At 59.9% G+C, this 20,810-nt stretch overlaps 1 protein-coding gene across 1 annotated transcript in view; it reads left to right on the top strand.

Moving 5' to 3' along the window:
* Positions 1 to 20,810, top strand: part of ZC3H18 (zinc finger CCCH-type containing 18) — a 57,359-nt gene that overhangs the window by 35,145 nt on the left and 1,404 nt on the right. Inside the window, 9 exon segments of the mRNA XM_030297600.1 lie at positions 12,415 to 12,606; positions 13,223 to 13,348; positions 15,802 to 15,906; positions 16,882 to 17,025; positions 17,398 to 17,457; positions 18,394 to 18,554; positions 18,760 to 18,956; positions 19,518 to 19,614; positions 20,558 to 20,654. Of these exon segments, the coding sequence (XP_030153460.1) occupies positions 12,415 to 12,606; positions 13,223 to 13,348; positions 15,802 to 15,906; positions 16,882 to 17,025; positions 17,398 to 17,457; positions 18,394 to 18,554; positions 18,760 to 18,956; positions 19,518 to 19,614; positions 20,558 to 20,654 (1,179 nt within the window).

The following is a 20,810-nucleotide window of genomic DNA, read 5'->3' as shown; positions in this document are numbered from 1 at the left end:
CCCTGGGCTCTGGGATGCCTGGCCCCCCGGTGGGGTCCCCGGAGGGGAGGGGGCGCGCCCGCCGGCCACAGCCCCAGAATCCTTGCTGGAGAAAGGTCGGTGTGTCGGGATGAGTGGGTGCCGGCCGTCCCGGAACGTGCGTGTCCCGGTGGGATCGCACCCCAGCGCACCCCGTCACCACCCTGTGTCGGGAAAGCTCTGAATTCCCGGTCGCGCCGCTTTGACACGGCGCCAGGGAGGTCGCTCAGGCGGCCGGAGCGCCGGACCTCAAGCCCCCCGCCGTGGAGGGCCGGCCTCCCCCTCACTCGTCCTCCGTCTTCCGGGTGGTGGCTGCGGTTTTGTGCCGGTAGTGGGAGCTGCCGGGGTGGTGGCCGGGCGGGCAGTGAGGACATGCCCTCCCGGTTCAGAGTCCGCGCGAGCGTCTTTGAGGACCAGGGCAGACACGTGGTCCCCAGGAGAAGATCCCGGAGCTGGAGGGGGCTTTGTCTGTGTCTGTGTTGACAGCCTAACGGGAGGGAATCCACACACCCCGCAGTGCCTCTGCTTAAAGTGTACAGAATATTGTAAGCTTGCAGAATATTCAGAACGGTGGCCCTGCCACAACTTTAAGGCCCTTTTGTGCCCCAAAAAGAAACCTCATGCCCATCAGCAGTCACCCCTCGTTATCCGCAAACGCCCCCCGGCTCCTGGCAGACACGGGTGTGCTTATTCTGGACATGGAGCGTGCGGTCTTTTGTGACTGGCTCCTTCCGCCCAGCGTGATCTCTGAAGTGCATCCGCAGGGTGGTCGTGTCAGTGTCTCTGCGGCTGAAGACGATGCCGTTGTGGGGAACACGGACAACATCGCGTTTACCCGTCCTGTCCTGTCAGTGCACCTTTCGGTCGTTTCTCCCTTTGGCTGTCATGAACACGAGCATCGTGTCCAAGCGTTTTTGCAGAAGTGGTTTTCATTTCCCTCGAGTGTACGCCTCGGAGTGCAATTGCTGGGTCACGTGATAGCTGTGTTCAGCCTTCTGGGGAGTTTCTGGAATCTTCCAAAGTGGCTGCACCATGGTACATTCCCATCGGAAATGTATGAGGGTTCTACTTTTCTCCTCCACATTATCTGCTTTTGCCCTTTTTTTTTTTTTTTTTTTTTATCGCAGCCATCCACTGGGTGTGAAACGGTAGCTCGTCGCAGGTTGGTTTAGGTCTTCTGGTAACTAACGACCTGTGTAGTCATTGAAAGGCATTTTAGTCATGAAAACGCTGGGCCTCTTTTCATGTGCCTCTTGGTATATGCTCTTGGGAGAAATGTCTATCCAGATCTTTTGCCCATCTTTTAATTAGGCTGTCTTACTGAGTTGTAGGAGTTCCTCACGTTCTAGGTACAGACCCCTTGTCAGACACCTGACTTGCACGTGTGCTCCCCCATTCTGCGGTTGGTGGTTTTGCTTTCTTGATGACATCAGCCTTTTTCTTATTTTATTTTATTTTATTTTATTTTTTTAACAGGAGCCTTTTATTTTATATTTTTTCCAGTTTTATCGAACTATAGTTGACACGTAACATTGTATACGCTTAAAGTATACAGTGTGATGACCGGATACGTGCACGTGTTGCAGAATTGTTGCCACAATGAAGTTGGTTAACAGCAATATTGTTTCACATAATTCCCTCGGGTGTGTGGTGAGAACATCCCAGAACTGTCTCGGCATCTCAGGTACACGGGTACACGATACGGTATTTCAACCGCGGGCCCACCGCGGTACCCTAGATCCCCAGCACCGATTCGTCTCACGACTGGAAATTTGTACCACGTGACCAACATCTTGCCATTTCCTCCATGCCCTTCTCCTGTCTGTTTCTAGATGTTTGGCTCTTTTCGATTCTCCGTGTAAGTTAGGAATATACAGTAAGAAGTCTTTTTTTGCCTGACTTCACCGAGCGTAATTTCTCAGGGTCCGTCCATGTTCTCACAAATGGCAGGATGTCCCTCTTTCTCGTGGCTGAGTAACCGTCCATGGCATGGCTCCACCACACCTTCTTCATCCGTCAGTGGACGCTCAGCTGGTTTCCGTGTCCTCCCTTCGAGAAGGAAGCTGCGGCGAACACGGGAGTGTGGACGTCTCTTCTGTTTGCGTTTCGTTCGGATGTTTACCCAGAAGTGGTTGCTGGATCGTGTGGTAGTTCTATGTTCAATTTTTTGAGGACCCTCCATACTGTTTTCCACAGCGGCTACACCCGTTTGCATTCCCACCAACAGTGCACGAGGGGTCCCTTTCCCCACCCTCACTGACACCTGTTACCAGCTGTGCTTTTGACGACAGCCTTTTAAGAGGGGGGACGTGATACCTCATTTTGGGTTTGATTTGCCGTTGCCTGGTGATGAGTGATGTTGAGCGCCTTCTCACGTTCCTGTTGGCCATCTGGATGTCTTCTTTCGGAGAATGTCTAGTCAGGCAGTTGCCCATTTTTAAATTGGATTCTTTGGTTTTTTGCCATTGAGTTGCAGGAGTTCTTTACATATTTTGGATATCAATCCCTCACCTGATAAATGGCTTGCAAATATTTTTTTCACGCTCTTGTAGGCTGTCCTTTCACTTTGTTGATGACTTACTTTGCTTTGTGGAAGCTTTTTAGCCGGTGTGGTCCCACTGTTTATATTTGGTCTTGTTGCCCGTGGTGTGGGTGAGACTCGCATCGAGGAGCTTTATTGTCGTGTTTCCAGCTGGGAGCTTCTGGATTTCGCGTCTTTAATCCATTTGGAATTATTTTTGTGTGTTCCTACCTCCTTTGTTGTAATTGGCCATATATGCATGGATTGACTTCTGGGCTCTCCATTCTGTCCCATTGATCTGTGTCTGGTGTTTGTTTGTTTGTCTGCCTTAAGTGGTCTCTGTGCCCATCGTGGGGCTTGAACTCAGGACCCCGATTGCACACTCCACCGTCTGAGCCAGCCAGGGTCCCTGATATGTGTCTGTTGTTATGCCAATACCATACAGTTTTGGTTACTAAAGCTTTGTGATACAGTTTGAAATCAGGAAGCGAGATTCTTGATCCAGCTTTGTTCTTGTTCAAGATTGCTTTGGCTATTTGGGGTCTTTTGTGGTTTCATACAATTGTTTTTTCTATTTCTGGTGAACAATGCCCTTGGAGTTTTGATAGGGATTCCAGTCTGTACTTGGCTTTGGGTAGTGTGGACATTTCTTCTGCATCAGCTCTCGCGATCCGTGAACGCGGAATAGATTTCCATTAATTGTGGAGTCTTCGATTTCTTTCATTGGTTTCATACAGCTGTCAGGATACAGTGCTTTCATCTCCTTGGCTACATTTATTTCTAAGTATTTTATTTTTGATGCAGTTGTAAACGGGATTATTTTCTTTGTTGTTGTCGTTGTTGTTGTTCACGTTGTTACTGTATAAAAATGCAACAGATTTTTGTATGTTGAATTTGTGTCCTTTGTACCGAATTCATTTACTAGTGACAGTTCCTTGGTGGGGGAAGCTGAGCTCTTCTCATAGATCTCGTCCCCTGTGTCAGCACAGCTGTGTTTCTGACAACAAGCATCAGGACAGTAGTCTTTGGTTTCACGGTCAACTCTGGCCGCAGCGGGACGGTCCGTGTGAGCACCAGCCTTGACTGTTCCCATCCTCCAGATGGCGATGAATTGCCCTCACTAAATTTGCTGTATTTTTTCATACTTTCCTAACACTGGGCAAAGCGATGTTTCGACAGAACGTTCAGAGTGAATCACACACCCATTCTCTGGAAGACCGCTTTGACGGATCTTTATGTTGCCAAAACCGCCGTTTACCTCACCGTGAAATTCATCACTTAATTTGAAGTGCAAAGCTTGATTTTGATCTTCCTGCTCTCGGTCCCTGGAAACCCCTCTGCCCACACCACCGCTGCACTCTTCATCCAGCCTGGGCCCTGGCCACCCTCCGCCCCTGCTGGGCCCCTGGCGTCTCTGGGACTCTGCTCCGACATGGCTGCTCAGAGGGGCCTCCCCACCCACCCCTGTCTTCGCTCCCTGCTTGGTAGATCCTCACGGCTGTCGTCGCTCCCGATGTCACATTGTTCTGTTCACGTGTCTGTTAGCCCGTGCTGCCTTCTAAAGTGGGATCCCCACTTTAGAAGTGGCAGCAGGTCCCGTCTCAGAGCCCGGCACGGAGCTGGAGCCCACAGACCCTCGATGGTGCTGTGGAGTTGTTCTGGATTCGGTAGCAGCCTGCATTTTGCCCCGTCTGCCGCTGTGAGTGTTGTAAGGTGGACAAAATCGTAGGCTGAGTTCTGCAGAGAGGACTAATTCAGTCTGCTTTCCAGATTCATGAAATGGCTGTTTTCGTGCACATCCACATCCCTGGTCTTAGAAGGAGAAACACAAGAAAGACGGACAGATGATGTGATGTCTAGGATGTGTGGACTCCCAGATCACATCAGCAAGTCCGTTCTCGTGGTTTGCTGGTTTATGAGCGAATTCACTCATGTTTACTCTGACGACCAACCGCCTCCCTCCACTCCCTCCACTGACACGTCCTGCTCGTCTCCAGGAAGCCAGGTAGCTCTTCCAAGTTGGAGGTCTGTTCTTCCGGCACAGGGACCCTTTTATACCCGAGAGCATCCTTTTAGAGAGAGTCCGTTGGAGAACAGCTGCATCGGCGGCTGTGTCTGTCTGTGCTTGTGACTGACTCCTGGGACAGACGCCCGCCTGCCACTCATTCCCGGTCCCGGTGCTGCCCGACCCCTGCAGAGGAGGTGCCCACGCGAGCCCAGCGAGACTGCGCTAACAGCAGTGGCGTGAGTCGGCGTGGCCCCCGGGCGCCAGACGCCTGTGCAGAACAGCCTCACACACAGCCTGCATTTGCACAACCCAGGATCTTCAGGTGAGGGCCGGGGTCAGTGAGAACACGGCTGAGCCCGCAGGGCAGGTTCAGGAGGCTTGACTGAGTGGCTTCTTCCTAAAAGGAGGTGCGGCTTCCTCACCAGACCAGGCAGGCGTGCCCTCTACTTGTTTCTGCCTGGTTTGCTCCCTTCTGTTGGGCCCCCGTCCCCCCCCCCCCCCCGCCTTTTCTTGCCTGGACTCTCTCTTTCGCTCCTGCGGACCGTCCCCCACAGGACTTCTGCTGACGGCAGGGACACGTGCACCCTGTCCCTTGGTCAGGATTCAGCCTATCTCACTGGTGCCGGGGAGTCTTGCACCCCATCTTTGATCACTCTGGCTGGAACCCTGCTGGCCCTGCGACCAGCCCGAAGGGCTAGGGTTTCACCAGAGCAGAATTTCCAACCCGGCCCTCCTATTTCCTTTTCCTGTGACCAGCCGGAGCCGGTGTGACTGCTTCTTCGGGAGGAAGCTGAATTTCCCTGCGGTCGTATGTTTGTGCCATCTCCCTGTCGTCGAAGAGTTTGTTTACTTAGCCCAGGACAGCTTGGGGATTTCACAGCAGCAGCTGGACAGAAAGGGTTCTCCTCGCCCGAAATAGGAGACAGACACGGTCACGTTCAGAGAGTCCGGTGGGAAGCTCTCGTCTGCGCAACCAGGGGGGCCGTGTGCCGGAGCGGATGCTGCACCGCCCTGGTCCTCGCAGAGCCCGGTGGACGTGACGGGAGTAGGCGATGAGCTCAGTGCGGTGGTGGCTCTCCCGTCTTGTCTGCAGCCGGCACGGGCGCTTTAAACCCAGAGCCCCCGTTACCCAGCAGAGGGCACGGGCACGCAGCACGGCGGAGCGAGCTGTGGGTGAGGGCTGGCGATGGCGCTCTGGGCTCCCGGTTTCTTCCCCCCGCCGGTCCCGAGCTGGTCTGCTCTGACACGGCACCTGGTGAGCTGTCGGGGTTTCTTGCCAGCTTTACTCTGGGCCTCGTAGGCCAGACGCGGTGTCGCCGTGTGTGTGCGCGGATGTGTCCCTCTCCATTTAGTTTGGCCTTCTGTAACTGTGCCTTTCGGGGTCCCTGGCCACTCTTGCATCTGGGCTATTTATAGACTAGACTGGAACCTCGTAAGCAGTCGTATGGGACGCCTCTATGTAAATAGAGGGAAACCCCTTTTGTGAAACCTTCTACTCTTTACAGCCGAGCCAGTGGGTGTGCTCTGGGCGGGGCTGAGGCGGGTCATGAGGATGTGCTTTGGCACAGGCAGATTCAGGCCATCCCAGATAAAAATAGCAGCTGACATCTTCCTGGAGGGATTGCCCAGACCGCCTGTTACCGCGAGAGCTGCGCACGGTTGAGGTGTGGTGCCCCTTGGGGTGACACGGCAGACTCCTCGTTTCCTGGGAGGGAACCTCTGCCCGCCTCTCCACGTCACCCGAAGCCCACGCTCTCCTCAGGGGGGTCCTTGGCGTCTCGGGGTACGAGAGGCCTGTGCAAGGCCCATCAGTGTCCGGTCAGAGGCACATCGGGGGGTCCGTGAGCCCCCCACAGAGGCCTGCTCTGGACTCGCACCGGCCCGGAGCAGCTGGCTTGCGGCTGGGCCCCCGCCCTGCATGTGCCTGAGCAGCTCAGGCTGCCCTTTGTTCGCAAAAACCACACGTTGGGTTTCCCTCTGCTTTTGGTGACGCTCCACTCCCGCCCGGCCAGCGCCCGTGCCCATCTGCCCGGCCTCCCGCCGCCCGGCCTTGGCCTCTGCGGTGTCTCCCCACCTTCCACGGCCTCCGTGGCACACTCTGTCGGGTTCGTGAATTTGAACGTGACAGGTCGTGGCCTGAGTGCCGACGACCACACCCGGACGACCTGGCCTCCCGCTCCGCTCCCAGCCGTGTGACGCTTCGTGCTCCGCGACCAGCCCGGCGTCGCAGATTCCTCCGAGCTGGTTCCCCGGCACTTAGGCTCAGCTCCGAAACCGTCCCCGGTCTTGTCTCCGGGCAAGGCGCTCCCCTGGGGGTTTCCTAACCCTCATGTCCCCGTTCTGATCTCGTCTGGCGTATCTTTGAGGAAAAGCGTGTCCTGGTTTTTAGCTTCTTGACTACCTACCCCCCTGAGTCATCCAGAACTTGCCCAGCTATTTGCTGAGTACGAAAAGGCAAATGATGGCCGTATGTCATGCTCTCAGGTGTGTGTGGATGTCTGGCGTGGGTGGGAGTTGGGGAGGTACAGATGGACGCGGGTGCGGCCGTGACACGGGAGAGGCGCTGGAGAGCCTCCTCGGGCATCGCTGTGTGCCCGCTTTGTCCTCTGCTCCCCCAGAAGTTCATGTCGGGGCACACAGGGCTTGTGTGTCCCTGGGTTTACTTGTCCCTGATTACGTTCGAGTGTGTTTTCAGAGGTGCAGGGTGAACGTGACATCACCGTAGGCCCTTCCGTCTCTCCTCCCCTGGAAGACCGGGAGTGCGGCGGCCTGTGCTGCCACATCCGGCAGGTCCTGTGCGGCCACCGCGCTGGGGACACGGGCGGGGTGGGGTGGGGAGCAGGCTCCCTTGCAGGCGGGCGTTCCGGAGGGAGGGAGCCCCTGCCCGGGCCAGCGCCCTCCCAGAAGCACATGGACCACCGTGGGTGGCTTCTGCCCGGTGTCGAGGAGGGTGATCGCGGCGCAGGCTTCCACAAAAGGCCCCACAGAGGCTCCGGGAGCACAGGCGTGCTGAGCATCTCCCACGGAAGGTACCGTGACCTTCCCAGACAGGACTGTGAACAAGTTAGGTGACTTGTGGTTCCCTTTTCCCGGAGCCTTATTGGAGACTTAGCCCTTTGATTTTAGAAGAACTCCTTTCTGCTTTCACCTTGTTCCGCTTTGGAGCCCACGCCTGGCAGCCGCTCAGCTCGGAGTTTCCAGACACCGTTCCGTCACCCTCTTACGTCACCGCCACCTCACACCCCTGTGGCCCGTGTGAGACATGAGGCGTGTCAGGAGTCGACCCGGGCCCCTGTGTCGTGTTGTGTTCTGACGTGGGCATTTGGCAGTCCTGGTACGGCTGACCTTTGCTCCTTGGAGTGTCTCCCGAGGCCTTGAACAAAGGCTCTATACCCGGAAGATAAGCTTGTGTTGTAGCTGTGCAGGGAAGGCCACTTCCTCGGCGGAGGGACAGGAGCCTGGCTTCCCCTCTCCCTTGGGAAGGCTTTATGCAAATTCCACGCGAGTTCCTGACTTGGGCCTGGCCTCCCCAGTCACCTGCTGACTTCGCTGTTCCTGTTCCTGGGCTGAGTCGCGGGGGGGGGGGGCAGTTCCGCTGCTTTCTGTCTCCACGAGGTCCTTTGTCACTTGGCGACTTCGCTTGGTTTTCCAGGCCACGCGCGCTCTCTCTTCCGGGGTGTCGGCACTCTCTGAAAGGGGCTTCATCCTCAGGGGCCTGGCCTCTCTCTGAGAGCACAGGAGCCGCCATGGGCACCCGTGTCAGGGGCGCTGCTGCCCAGGGTTTCAGAGCTGGCTGCCCGGGCTCTGCCCCCTCACTAACCGGGTTGTGTTGGACTCCTCTGCCCGCCCTGTGCTGCCCACCGCAGCCCAGAGCTCGAGGCCCCTTCCTCCTCTGAGGCCCCATGAGAGGTGAGAGCAGGGCACTGATAAAGACCCCGAGAGTGTGTGCAGGTCAGTATAGCAGACCGCACCCTCTGCGGGAGTGGAAAAATCTTTAGTACTTGGGGTTTTTCTGTAACAAATGTGAAACGTTATGGTGTAGGAACGTTTGGAAAACCTTACAAAGAATAGAGGAAACGGTGAAGAAGGAAAGACAGTGGACCAGGTGGCTGCTGTCACCCGTAGCCACACGTGCCCACCCGCTTGGGAATCTGGGGATGCCTCGTCTGCCCTCGGCCGGCCGTCCCCAGCGTCCTGTGCACATTTCCCAGCGGGACTTCCTGTGAGCTCTTTATTGGGTGTTCCTTCGGTCATTTTCCCAGAAACACTTGCCATCAAAACTGATGGTTCCAGGTTTGTGTCGAGGCCTGAGACAGTTTCTTCCCGGTCTGGGTCCCCAAGTCTGCGGCCCCTCTCGGCAGTGTCTGACACGGGGGGTCTGCAGAAGGGACCCCTGGCTCAACGTGCTCCCCAAACTGCTCCATTCTTGCACCACCTGCACGGCTTTCTGTGTCCAGGTCCCACATGGCACTCCTTACGTTTTTTGATGTTTTCACTTTTTAAGCTTGAATACGTTTCAAAAGGAAACTTTACATCATTTCCGTAAAGCAGGCCAGATCATTTGTCCTAGTGAGTCACTATAGAAATAAATCAGAAGTAAAAATGGTTGTTTGTGTGCTAATTAATTAAAACCAAGACCCCCATTTGCCACAGTTTGGGGATCCCTGGTTTCATGGGGTCACTACCAGGCATCCAACCCTTCAGAAGCAAGGCCCCCACAGCGCCCCCAGGCCCCGTTCCGGCACTGTTGAAGGGGCAGCTCATTGTGAAGCCCATAGTGTCACCCCAGTGTGAGTGAAACGGTGTCCCTGGCAAGAAACGTTGACTCTAAAAGAGGACGGGAGCCTGCTTTGGCCTCCGCTCGGTGACCTCAGTGCTGCGATGGGGACAGATCAGCGTTCTGTCCTTTCTCTGCTCACTGCAGCAGGGGCCCTCGGTGCAGTCACGGCAGCGTCACAGGCCTGTCCCTTTTTCGGCCGCTTTGCTGCCCCTGGTAGACGGGCCGCAAACCGGCCAAGCTGGGCCGTTCGATGACTCATGGAAACCCGGTGACCAAGGTGTTCTGTTTCCTGTTGCATTTTTAGAATGAGAGCAGCACAGGACGTGGAAAGGTGATGGCAGCCTGGGACAGCTGGGACAGGCTGGAATCGACAGGTTTTTACTTCCTCCCGGGATTACTTTCCTCGGAGGACACGCTTACGAGCTTATGTGGCATTGTCTCTCGGGGTTTGGGGCCGACAAAACGGGGATCTTATGCTTCAATTTAGCGTGTCCCTAGGGCAGTTTTAAATGTTGGTTTTCGCTTCTGCTGCGGGATCCTTCGCAAGTAGCAGACCTGAAACTCGCTGGTGGTTCTGCAGATGTCGGCAGGTGACGGTTTTTACGTACCGTGATGTGATATACTGGATGCTGGTGACGGCAAAGCCAAGGGGAACCGAGAGGCTCAGATGCTGGTGGTAGAGAATCCGCAGCAGCTAAAACTCTACCCAAAAAAGGCAGGACTTCTTATGAAGAAAACGGCCCCCACGAGGGAAGGCCTGGGTGAATGGCAAGATGCTCTTAGCTTAGGAACACGCCCGCGGGAGGCCCGGTGGGGGGACAGCGTCTGCAGGCACGAGGCCGAGCACCTTGGGGAACTCGGAGCGTCGGGGCTTCTGGACCGTGCACCTCCCGGGGGGACGATCCTGGAGGGAGGGGAGTAGCCGGGTTATGAGACAGCGGCCCCCCGAGAGTGAGACACGCACACCAGAGGTGGCCCCGCGTCCCAGAGCCCCTGGCGGAGAAGCCGGCCAGCACCGTGGGCCCCCTCCCCTCACGCCACCTTGTGCTCTGCCCTACACGTCGCAGACAGAAACCGCAACTCCAGGCACACCAAAGAGTGGACTGTTAACACAAGAAAGGAAGGAACTCGAGATCACCCAGAAGAAAAACACAAGCGAGGGCGGCTCCGAGTGGAGCGGGACCCGTGTGCCGGAAAGAGAAGGAGCCCATTCGATGCCACCACCAGAGTTGAGAGCCAGTAGCCGGGGACAGACGCGGGACCGCGAAGGGCTCCCTCCCACGTAAAGAACTTAGCAGAAAAGTGGCCAAGAGTGAGTCCGACCGCCAGAGTGCAGGGTGGCCAGGAGGCGCGGGGGCCGGCCTTCCAGCCCCAGCTGCCGCCACAGGCACCAGGAGCCCTTTCCACGTACGCAGTTGCCACGTTGAGGGTTTATCTTGTGTTTCCCTGGTAACACGGGAACCTGCACGGTGAGAACGAGGTAACGTGGGCGCCTTCATGCTGCTGAGCGAGCGCAGGCTGGTTTCGCTTTGGGGAAGATACTTAACTTGTAAAACGTTCATTTCCTTTGACCCACCGTTTGACTTCTCAGGAGTCTGCTCTTAGAAGAAACAAGTTGTTCGTGAACGTAGAAGGGGTCATTTTAGCATTATAGGTTAGAAACAGCCGATGGTGTAGGAATGTTGGAATTCTGTGGCACGTGGCATGTGGCGTGGACCATCACACGGTCTGGGAAGACCCCATTTGCACAGCAGGTGCCACGGGGAGGCGCCCCGTTGCAGCCAAGCGCTCACCAGGCGGGTCGTGTGTACGGTGGGTGTGAGTGCACGCGCGAGTGTTCGTTGTGGCCGACCGAGTGCGGGGGAAGGGAGCGCAGAGGCGTAAAGAGATGCTGGCCGTCTCTGGAAAATGGGAGGACAGGATTTTTATTTATTTCCTTGTTTGTACTTTCTGTGTTTTTTAAATGAACTTTATAGTATTTAATTAATAAAGAACTATATCCCGGGACCAGCACACAACTGCTAGTTGTCTGGGATCCTATACTTCGGCTCCTTATTAAGGGAGGAGGTTTTGGTTTGTGGGGTGTATCTGTGGGCACAGGGCGCCCTGGCCAGTGCTGGGCCTCCTCCCAAGTTGGGCTGCTGAGGTCCCTTCTCCCACTTTGTCTCTGCCGTGAGCTCCTGGGTGGTGTGGACGGGCTCACCCGTCTAGGACTCAGCCGCCCAGCACCTCCCACCGCCTTTAAGGAGGGCTCCCGGGTTCTTCTGCCGGAAGCCTGCCGTCCACCACAGAGTGTGGCTCTCACACTTCAGCCTTGATTCTCTTCCAGGTGACTTCTGTCCACTTGTGGTTATCACGGATGCAGCCCCGCTGAGATTTGGGGGAGATTGCTCATCGGGCCTGGCAGGGTCCCTCATACTGGCCCGCTAGCCCTCAGTCCTGACGCTTGCATTAACAGCTGTCACGGAGGAGCACCCCTCTCTCGGCCACTGCCTCCTCCCGCCACCCTCCCTCTCTGGCTTTGATCAGGATATTCTCTGGGTGAATTAAACCAGCCTCTTTAAACCTAACTCAGACGACAAACGAAGCGTTCAAGGCTTGAGTTTCATGATTCGTCAAATCTCTAATGCACGTGAAAACCAAAAGTGGTTCGTTACCCTTAAATTAAGTATTTGTGGTGCACCTGCGTGCCAGCTCTACAGAGAACATGTTGGATGGGCCACCTCTGTCCCTGTCCTCCCCAGAGTTTGTAGTGTGGGTGGGGAAGATAGGAGGTCAGGAAGCAGGTACACCCAAAAAGGTAAGTACCGATGTAGTTAGGTGTCCTGAGGGAGAAAGATGGGTGTGTCCCCAGGAAGGACGCGTGCGCAGGGAGACCGTTCACGGAGCGAGCTCTGCTGTCTTGTTCGAGATGAGCTCTGCTGTCGGTGGACTGTTGCCGCCCCCATAGGCGACCCTTTATTTGTCAGGCTTCCCTTGGATAAGGCACTTAACACCATGATCTCGCCTCTTATAAGGTTCCCTTCACCAAACAGTGGCGCCTTCATGGAAGGGGTCCCAGCGTTGCTAACATCTCTGTGATTTTAGCCGTCAAACTGAGCCACCAAAGAAGGAGGCCACCGCTGCCGGCCCGCAGGTGAAGCGAGCAGACGAGTGGAAGGACCCTTGGCGTCGGTCCAAGTCTCCCAAGAAGAAACTCGGGGTGTCCGTCTCCCCCAGCCGGGCACGAAGGCGTCGGAAAACATCCGCCTCGTCGGCCTCTGCCTCCAATTCCTCCAGGTAAGGAGGCCGGCTGGTCGGAGTTAGCTGGTTCATCCACACCACCGGACGGCCACGCCGCCCCCGCCTGAGGACAGTCAGTGGGACTGCAGGGGTGTCTTTTCCGAGATTATTGAGAAGCTGGGGTGCTAGAGCGTCAGCGGCAAACAGAACCGATGCCCGGAGCCTCAGAAAGGCTTCACGCCCCCCCAAAATAGACACTTGAGACTGGCCAGGATGTTGGCGACCCAGCCGGGAGCACGGACCCGGTGAGGGCAGAGGGGTCAGCCCCTCTCTTTCTGTGAGTTGGGGCTTCTGTGTGTCCGCCGGGTCTGAACAAACAGACGAGGGTGCAGCCCCAGGTGGGGGGAGCCTGCGGTGGTGGACGGAGACCGGAGGGGTCCTGGTGGATCCGGGGTTCTCGTGACGTGCGCCAGGGGCCGTTAAGTACACGTGTGCACGTGCACAGGTCAGACGTGCTGTCCTGCACGCGTGGGCGCACCCGTGCTGGCTCCGTCCACCCGGGGCCCGCGAGCCGTCACCCGGCAGTAGCGAGGCCAGCGGGCCGGCACCGGGGGGGCGCGCCACGGGCCGAGGCAGACGGGCCCCACTCGCGTTCCTGTCTTCGGCACTGCAGGTCCTCGTCGCGGTCGTCCTCTTACTCCGGCTCCGGGTCGTCCCGGTCGCGCTCCCGATCCTCCTCCTACAGCTCCTACTCCAGCCGGTCTTCCAGACACAGCTCGTTCTCAGGCAGCCGCTCCAGGTACGTCCCGGCCGCCACGCGCGGCCAGTGCGGGCGCCCGAGGGCACGGCCTCTGCCTGACGGCGCCCTTCCGGGCTGCTTGGCTGTTCTCGGACGGCGTAAGCTGTGCGTCTCACGCCGTCTTCTGAGGAAGGGCACGAGGCAAGGTGACGGCGGGGTGGGTGCTGCGGGCTCGGACCTGGTGGGAACTGAGGCCACGGCCGGGCCACGGCCCGACCACCCCCTCTGTCCGCTGGGCCCACAGCCACGTGCGACGATCCTCACTCTGATACGGAGTGTTGGGCTGTGCGTGAGCCCCGTCTGGGGATGTTACAACTTTTCCGTCGTCACAGGAAGTTCCGCTGGACGTTTCTGGAAAGATCACACAAGAGGTGTATTTTCCCCGTTGAAAATAGGCTCCAGAACCTTAGGGAATTCTTCAGTCATTTGTGTCGGAACAGAGTCGTCGGTCAGCGTGACAAACGGGACCGTTCTGGGGCTCTGTTTCGCTGCTGTTGTTTTCCTAACCAGTGCGGATGGCATGTGCTCCAGCCGCGCCCCCCTCTCCTGCCTGTGGGCAGATGCCAGCTGCTCGAGGCCCTTTCTGCCTCATCCCGCCTGCCAGAGACGCGTGGCGGGGAAGCCCAAGCATTTCCCTTTCTTTCCCTTTCTTTCCCTTTCTTTCCCTTTCTTTCCCTTAGTCCCGTTCGGGGTTCAGTTAGGAGAGGAGGGGTCCAAGACCACAGGACGGTGGGGAGTGGAGGACCACCCGTGCAGCGGCCTGCACAGCACCCGGGGTGCGCCCCGCACCCCTGGACGGCCGCGGCCGGAGACATCGTCATCCCAGTCCTTGACCAGGGCCACACACAGGCCACACGCATGCACACGCTCATTTGGGAAGTGTGTCACCATGCGTTCTTGGAACAGATTGGTCGGTCCCGCGGTGGCGCCCCTTCCTGGCAAACGGTTGCTTCGGGGCACTTACAGAGATGATTAGAGCAGCATTAGGAGATCGCTGGAGCCACCGGACCCGATGGTCGAGATGGTAGTCTGAGTGCGGGACAGGCGGAGTGGGTTACGTGGGGCCTGTTTTCTATGGACGTCGGATCTTGTGCAGCCCAAGAGAAAGAAAAGCAGCCTGTTCCTGAGGGTGTCTAGAGGGTCAGCTGTGGGCACTGAGGCCTCACAACCTTGTGGCCAGGGGTTTTAAGCTATACTCGAGGGGTACAGAGGAAGGCTGCAGGTCACGGGGCAATCAGGGAGGGCTACCTGTGGGAGGAGAGGTAGAAGACGGAAAGGATACCAACCAGAGCATCAGTGGCAAGAGTCTGTGTGTGTGGCCTCGTTTAGGATACATGGACGGTGAGCTGTGGGCCTGAGGCCCCGCTGAGAGATTGGGAAGTTTTGGAAATGCTAGTGGTGCCAGGAGGGCAAGATGTCACCTGTGGTGTCTCCTCTGCGGGGCCTCGAAGGCGCTGAGGGGGATGGGCTGGAGGCCCGCGGTGCAGTGAGACGTCCTTGTCACCGAGCTCTGCAGAGCCAGCCCCCGGGACCAGCCCTGTGTCCCAGACCCAGTTTCCCTCGTCAGCTTCGGAATCTTCTCACATCACGAATGTAGACGTCTCAGCCGTTTTCACAACATCAGCCACACGTCCTTGGCCACCTGACCCTCCTCCTCGGGTTGCCCGGACACCCCTGCTGCCCACTGCCCGCAGACCCCTCCCCCGTGCACACCCTTAGCGGCCGGGGCTGCGTAGCAGCGCCTCTGAGGATGCCCCAGGCAGCGGCGTGGGGTCGTGTGGCCTCGCAAGGCCTTCCCTCGGGACTCCCACGGTGGGCGGCCCCAGCCGAGCGAGCGTGAGGACAGGAGAGTGCGGCACGTGTCCGCGCCTCTGTCTGTAAAACCGCCGTGCGGTGACCTCAGGGGCTCAAGGCGTTTAGCTGTTGCTCGTTTGGCCGAAAACGTCGCACGTTTTGCGCCACAGTCTCCAGGTCGGGAGAAATCGGCAAACCCGGAGCCTCTCGGAGGCTCCCTCCTCTGGGAGGGTGTGCTGGGTCCCGGGACGGAGGAGGCAGCCTGGCCGGCCTCAGAGCCTCCCGGCCAGCGCCCCCGTCCTGCTGCTCACGTCGGAGACTGTCTCAGACTGTCCTCCAGCAGGAGCCACCCCCGCCCCGGGCCCCCGTGCCCGGCTCCCTCGCGCAGCCCTCTGTCCCACCGCTGTCACCGGGCCAGGTCGGGCTGTGTGTGTCCTTGCTGTCCCGCCCACGCGGCTCCCAGGGCAGCAGGACCCCCGGCCTGGTGACTCCTTTTCCCGCTGCTGTTTGAGGAGAGGACCGGGAACACCCGAAAGCCGTTTTAAATCCAAGGCCGAGACTTGCCGTGACCTCTTCTGCGAAGGCAGGCAGCGTCCCTGGCCTTGGTCGGGACCAGGGCACCGCACTGCTCCCTCCTCACGTGTCCGTTTGTTCTCTAGGTCCCGGTCCTTTTCCTCGTCCCCGTCCCCGTCCCCAACGCCTTCCCCACACAGACCTTCCGTCAGAACCAAGGGGGACCCGGCCCCGCCTCCCGGGAAAGCAGGGTAAGTGCCCCGGGGGTCAGGCCCTCCGCGCTCTCCCTGCCTCCCTCTCTCCCCACCCCCCCCCCAACTGTGAAGAGGCCCCAGTGAGGCCCTAGAAGGGGGGCGGCGGCGCCAGGAGACCGGGCCGTGCGGGAGGCGGTTCCATCGCCCTCCCGGGGCTGTGTCCGGGACACGTGGAAGGGGGTAGCCGCCACCCCGGGCTAACCGTTCACTCTCCCTGCTCCCGGCGCGTGGGACTAGCACGGGAAACGGGAGACACCGCGGAGCGCCACAGGCACCACGGCACCTGGCGGGTGGCGCCTAGCCGAACGCAGGGGGCTCCCCTCCGAGCGCCGCAGGGCCCGGGAGGCCAGTGGTGGGGTCGGCCCCGCGGGCGGGGCGAGGCCGGGGCGCAGCTGGGCACAGGGGCCCCGCCTGCTCGCCACCCGACCCCTCGGTGCCCGCCGACCGGGCCACGCCGCTCACGCTCCTGGCGAGCGAGTCCTGAGTAGCCGCTTTTAAAGCGTTAACGCGAATGGCGTCGAGGGATAACTCACGTCAGCGGCACCACGTCCGTCCAAATTGTGCCACCTGATGTACTTGACAAACGTGGGAGGCCACCCACTGCAGTCCAGACACGCCGGCCCGCGGGAGGCTGTCCCCGGCCGGGCCCGCACCGAACCTGACTCGCCCCCGACGCTGTGCCGAGCGGCATGCTTTTTGCCCGGGCTTTGTTTCCCGAACTGAGTGTTCGCCCCACCCAAACGATTGGCAGAGTATTTCCCCCACACTGACCGGAGCGACCAGCCCTTGGGACTGTTTCCCCTACCGCAGCGCGGGCCCCACGCCTGAGCGGGCCGGGCCCGGGGACAGCCCCGAGATGGGCATCCCCAGCAGGCACGGCACCAGCTGTCATTCTCGAGGGTTCCTCGAGGACCCGTCCCCGCCTGTTAGGCCGGGTCTGCCCCCCCCCCCCCCCCCCATCTCCTGTCACAGAGAGAAGTCCATGAAGAAGCCAGCCCCTCCTCCAGCCCCACCACAGGCCCCTAAGACCACTGCTCCGGCCCCCGAGCCCGCCAAGCCAGGAGACCCTCGGGAAGCCAGGAGGAGAGAGCGGCCAGCTAGGAGCCCCCCCAGGAGGTAAGCGAACGGGGCTTCTGGGTACCCTTCTGGAGATTTCTACGTCTTTGGTGCCGGAGCTGAGGGACTTGCCGGCCCTCGATTTCCCCGCGAGCGTGCTGGGAGGCGCAAGCCCCTGAGAGGGAAGGTGTGGCCGTGCGGGACGCAGGCGCCCCCTCGACACCAAGGAGTCCCCCGGAGAGAGGCTGCCGGGGGACTCGAGCAGAGGCTGGCATCTTTGTTTTGTGGAGAAGCCAGCCTTGAAAGGGCAGAGCCCCGCCCACTCGGGAGAGCAGCAGCACCTGGGCCTGTGGCTGCGGGGACCGGTGGGGGGTGTGGGGGGGTGGGGACCGGAGGGACAGGCGGCCGTGGCACCACCTCTCTGTGTTGCAGGCGGACCATCAGCGGCAGCGGCAGCGGCAGCAGCTACAGCGGCTCTAGTTCCAGATCCAGGTCATTGTCCGCGCCTCTCCCGCCCCAGACCCGCGCGCCCGCCCCCCCCCTCCCCCCCGAGGTGCTGTGGGGCAGCACGCGGACCGAGAAGACAAGGGACCTTGGCCGGCAGCCCCACGCCTGCGGAGGTGCTCAGCAGGCCTGAGGCCAGCACGGAGCCCTCCCCGCCACCCCATGCTTGAGGCACTCGGCCGACGGCCTGTAACCAAATCCGGGAAAAGAATGAGTGGGAAAGAATTCTGCTCTTAAACTGTTTGGAGGGAAGACCGTGTGAGACCAGCGCTCGGGTTCCTGGATCGAACTTTCTCTTTGTTTCTAGGCAGCAGGTGGTTTATCCTTTTGCCCACATCTTCCTAAAATAGGTTTAAAGTCCCAGTGTTCAAGCAAAACTGGGTCCTCCCTTTCTCCCCTGATCGTTTCGGGGTCTGAGGACCTAGGAAGCGGTGGTCGGTGTTTTCTGAGAGTGACAGGACTCCGCGGCCTGCCACGTGGGGAGTCCTCGTGGCGGGAGCCGTGGGGGCAGCGGCGCCTGCGAGACGGGCCACCGGTCCCGTGCTGGGCCGGGGTGGCCCCTGCTCCGGTGTGCGGTGTGACTGCAGGTCAAAGCCCTCCCCTTCCTCGGGCCTCGGTACCTGGGCCCTCGGCTCTGCCGTTGCCAGCCTGGCTCCTGCTTCGACGACCCTGCCCGGCAGACAGGGTGGCTGAGCATTAGTGCGAGGGGCCCTCGACTCAGGGACGTGGGCGTCCCTCCACCGTGTGGCCCCTCTAAACCACCCGAGCACCTCCTGAAGTCTCAGGTTTTGTGGGTACACGTGCCTCAAAAAGAAACTGGGGAAGGTGGACGTGGAGACCCGCTGCCGGCCCCCCGTGGCCTCTCGCCCCCGGCCGTCGTGCGGTCACGGCCACGGGGATGCAGACGTGCCTGTGTGTATCCAGGTCCCTGAGCGTGAGCAGCGTCTCCTCGGTGTCCAGCGCCACGTCGAGTAGCAGCTCGGTGCACAGCGTGGACTCAGACGACATGTACGCAGACCTGGCCAGCCCCGTGTCCTCAGCCAGTTCGCGGTCCCCCACCCCAGCCCAGACCAAGAAGGAGAAAGGTACAGGGGGCTCCTCGCGTCCTGGGCATTGTGGCTGCAGAGGCGGGCAGGCCCTTTGTGGAAAGAGGGTGTGCGCCCGGCCTCGCTTGGTTCAGCAGGAGAGCACAGGGACCCCCCCCAGCTCTGACACGCGCGCCTCCTCCGTGGCCCACGGGAGACCGCCGTGCCAGGATGGCGACCGTGACTTAGCGTTTGTCGTCGGCAGGAAAGTCTAAGAAAGAAGACGGGGTTAAAGAGGACAAGCGGAAAAGGGACTCGTCAGCACAGCTGCCCAAATCCTCGAAGCCTTCTGCAGGCGGGAAACCCCCGCAGCCCGCGGCCCCCCAGCAGGCGCCCCCCGGGCAGCCCCAGCAGGGCTCATTCGTCGCCCACAAGGAGATCAAGCTGACGCTGCTGAACAAGGTGAGGCCGTGGGCGCTGCTGGTGGTGCTTCCGGGAGCCCCGCTCGGTGGGGCCGTCCTGTTCGCTGAGGCCGCTTGACTCCTAGGATTAGACCACCGAGGGCCTGGAGTGGTGGCCCTACGTAGCTAGCTCGTCGTCCTGCCCCGGCCAACTGCCTCACGGGGACGGGGGGACGCGTGTGGGGATGAAGCCCCGTGGCACGTCCTGGGAGATCGAGCGTCCCGGGGCCGGTGGGTGCTCCCCCTGGCCCTTCCCCGAACACCCGGGCCCTGCCGACTCCCACAGTGCAGCCCGGGGGCAGGGAGCAAAGTGGACTCGGGCTCTGTGAGCTGGCGTCCCCAAGGCTGCATGGGACTAGAAGGGCAAGAGGCCTTCCCGGGCAGGTGGCCCCCAGGAAACACGGTGTCTGTGCAGGCACCTTCGCTGCAGAGGTTGAAGGCCCGAACCCCTGGGCTTTGCCTCTCTCGGGGTCCTGTGGGCACCCTGCGTCCGCCCGGGCTGCTTCCGCGTGGTGGCCAGCAGGTCAGGCCGGGGTCCTCACCGTGCCCTTCTCTGTCTCAGGCGGCTGACAAAGGGAGCCGGAAGCGGTATGAACCCTCGGACAAAGACAGGCAAAGTCCTCCTCCGGCCAAGCGTGCTAACTTGTCCCCAGACCGAGGTGAGCCCCAAGCCCTGCAGGGTCCAGTGAGGCCGAGGGGCCTTGAAAGATACCCCCAGGAACCGATCGTGTGGGTACATCTGTCAGTGTCTGACGTGCTAGAGTTAAAGCTAAGAAGGAGATTTCAACGTGTGCTTATGTTAAAATAAAACAGTAGATTATTGTGTTTTAACATAAATACCACTTTTTATGAAAAAAATAACTAAATTGCCATAAACAGAAGTTAGTAGGTTTATCATCGTTTTCTTTTTCGAAAACGTCTTCACTCTCTGGATGAGAGGCGGTGGCTTGGTTCTCCTCTCTTGCGATGGCGCGGGACACACGGACTCTGGGAAGCCCGGTCCACGAGCGAGCGCAGGGGGCAGGCGGGCCTCGGGGCTGCCGTAGAAACAGTCTGACCCAGCCGCCTGCACTCAGGCGATCTCTGGAGACCGGTGCAGACTGGAGCTCTGCCAGGGCGTCTCTTCCCTGCTAACCTGGGCAGGGGGGCCGGCGGGATCCCCGGGGCGCCAGGAGCAGGAGGGGGGCGCCCACCGCACGTGCGCGCCCGGACCGAGAACCGAGTGGCGTGAGAGCCTGTGTGCTCGGCCCGGCACCGAACCCCCCGCCCGGCGCCCTCTTGCGGGCCCTCCGTTCTCATTGGACAGCAGTGTGACGGACGCCTCCGACTTGGTGGTGTCACTTGTGTTTTCCCCGTGTCCCGCTCTGGCGCTGGCTCTGGAAGCACGGAGCCCACGTGGGTTCCCGGGGTCTCACCTCTGACGTCACCCGTGCTGCCCCGTCCCCTTCCTCTGCCCCTTGCCTCTTCCCGTGAGCTGCCACAGCTCTGGAATGGGGCCGCCGGCGTGCGGGAAGCCCACCGGCCCCGTCCGCATGCGCCACCCCGCGCCGCTGGCTCACGCATAATCGAGAATGAGGTCTCACCTCATCCTGTGTCGTCCAGGTTCTCGGGACCGCAAGTCGGGTGGGAGACTCGGCTCCCCGAAGCCAGAGCGGCAGAGAGGCCAGAATTCTAAGGCACCCGTGGCCCCCCCAGACCGGTGAGTGCCCCACCCCTGCCCTGGGCACACCATGTAGGTGCTGTCGCCGCAGGGTCAGCTAGCCGGAGCTTCCCTGCCCAGGTGGAGGCCGGCAGAGCCAACCCCACAGCGGGTCCTAGAATGAGGGGGCCCCGGGGCACCAGGCTTTCTGGCACC

Source organism: Lynx canadensis, chromosome E2, assembly GCF_007474595.2.
Source record: "Lynx canadensis isolate LIC74 chromosome E2, mLynCan4.pri.v2, whole genome shotgun sequence".
Classification (NCBI taxonomy): Eukaryota; Metazoa; Chordata; class Mammalia; order Carnivora; family Felidae; genus Lynx; species Lynx canadensis.
This window is presented reverse-complemented; position numbering and strand designations above follow the sequence as displayed.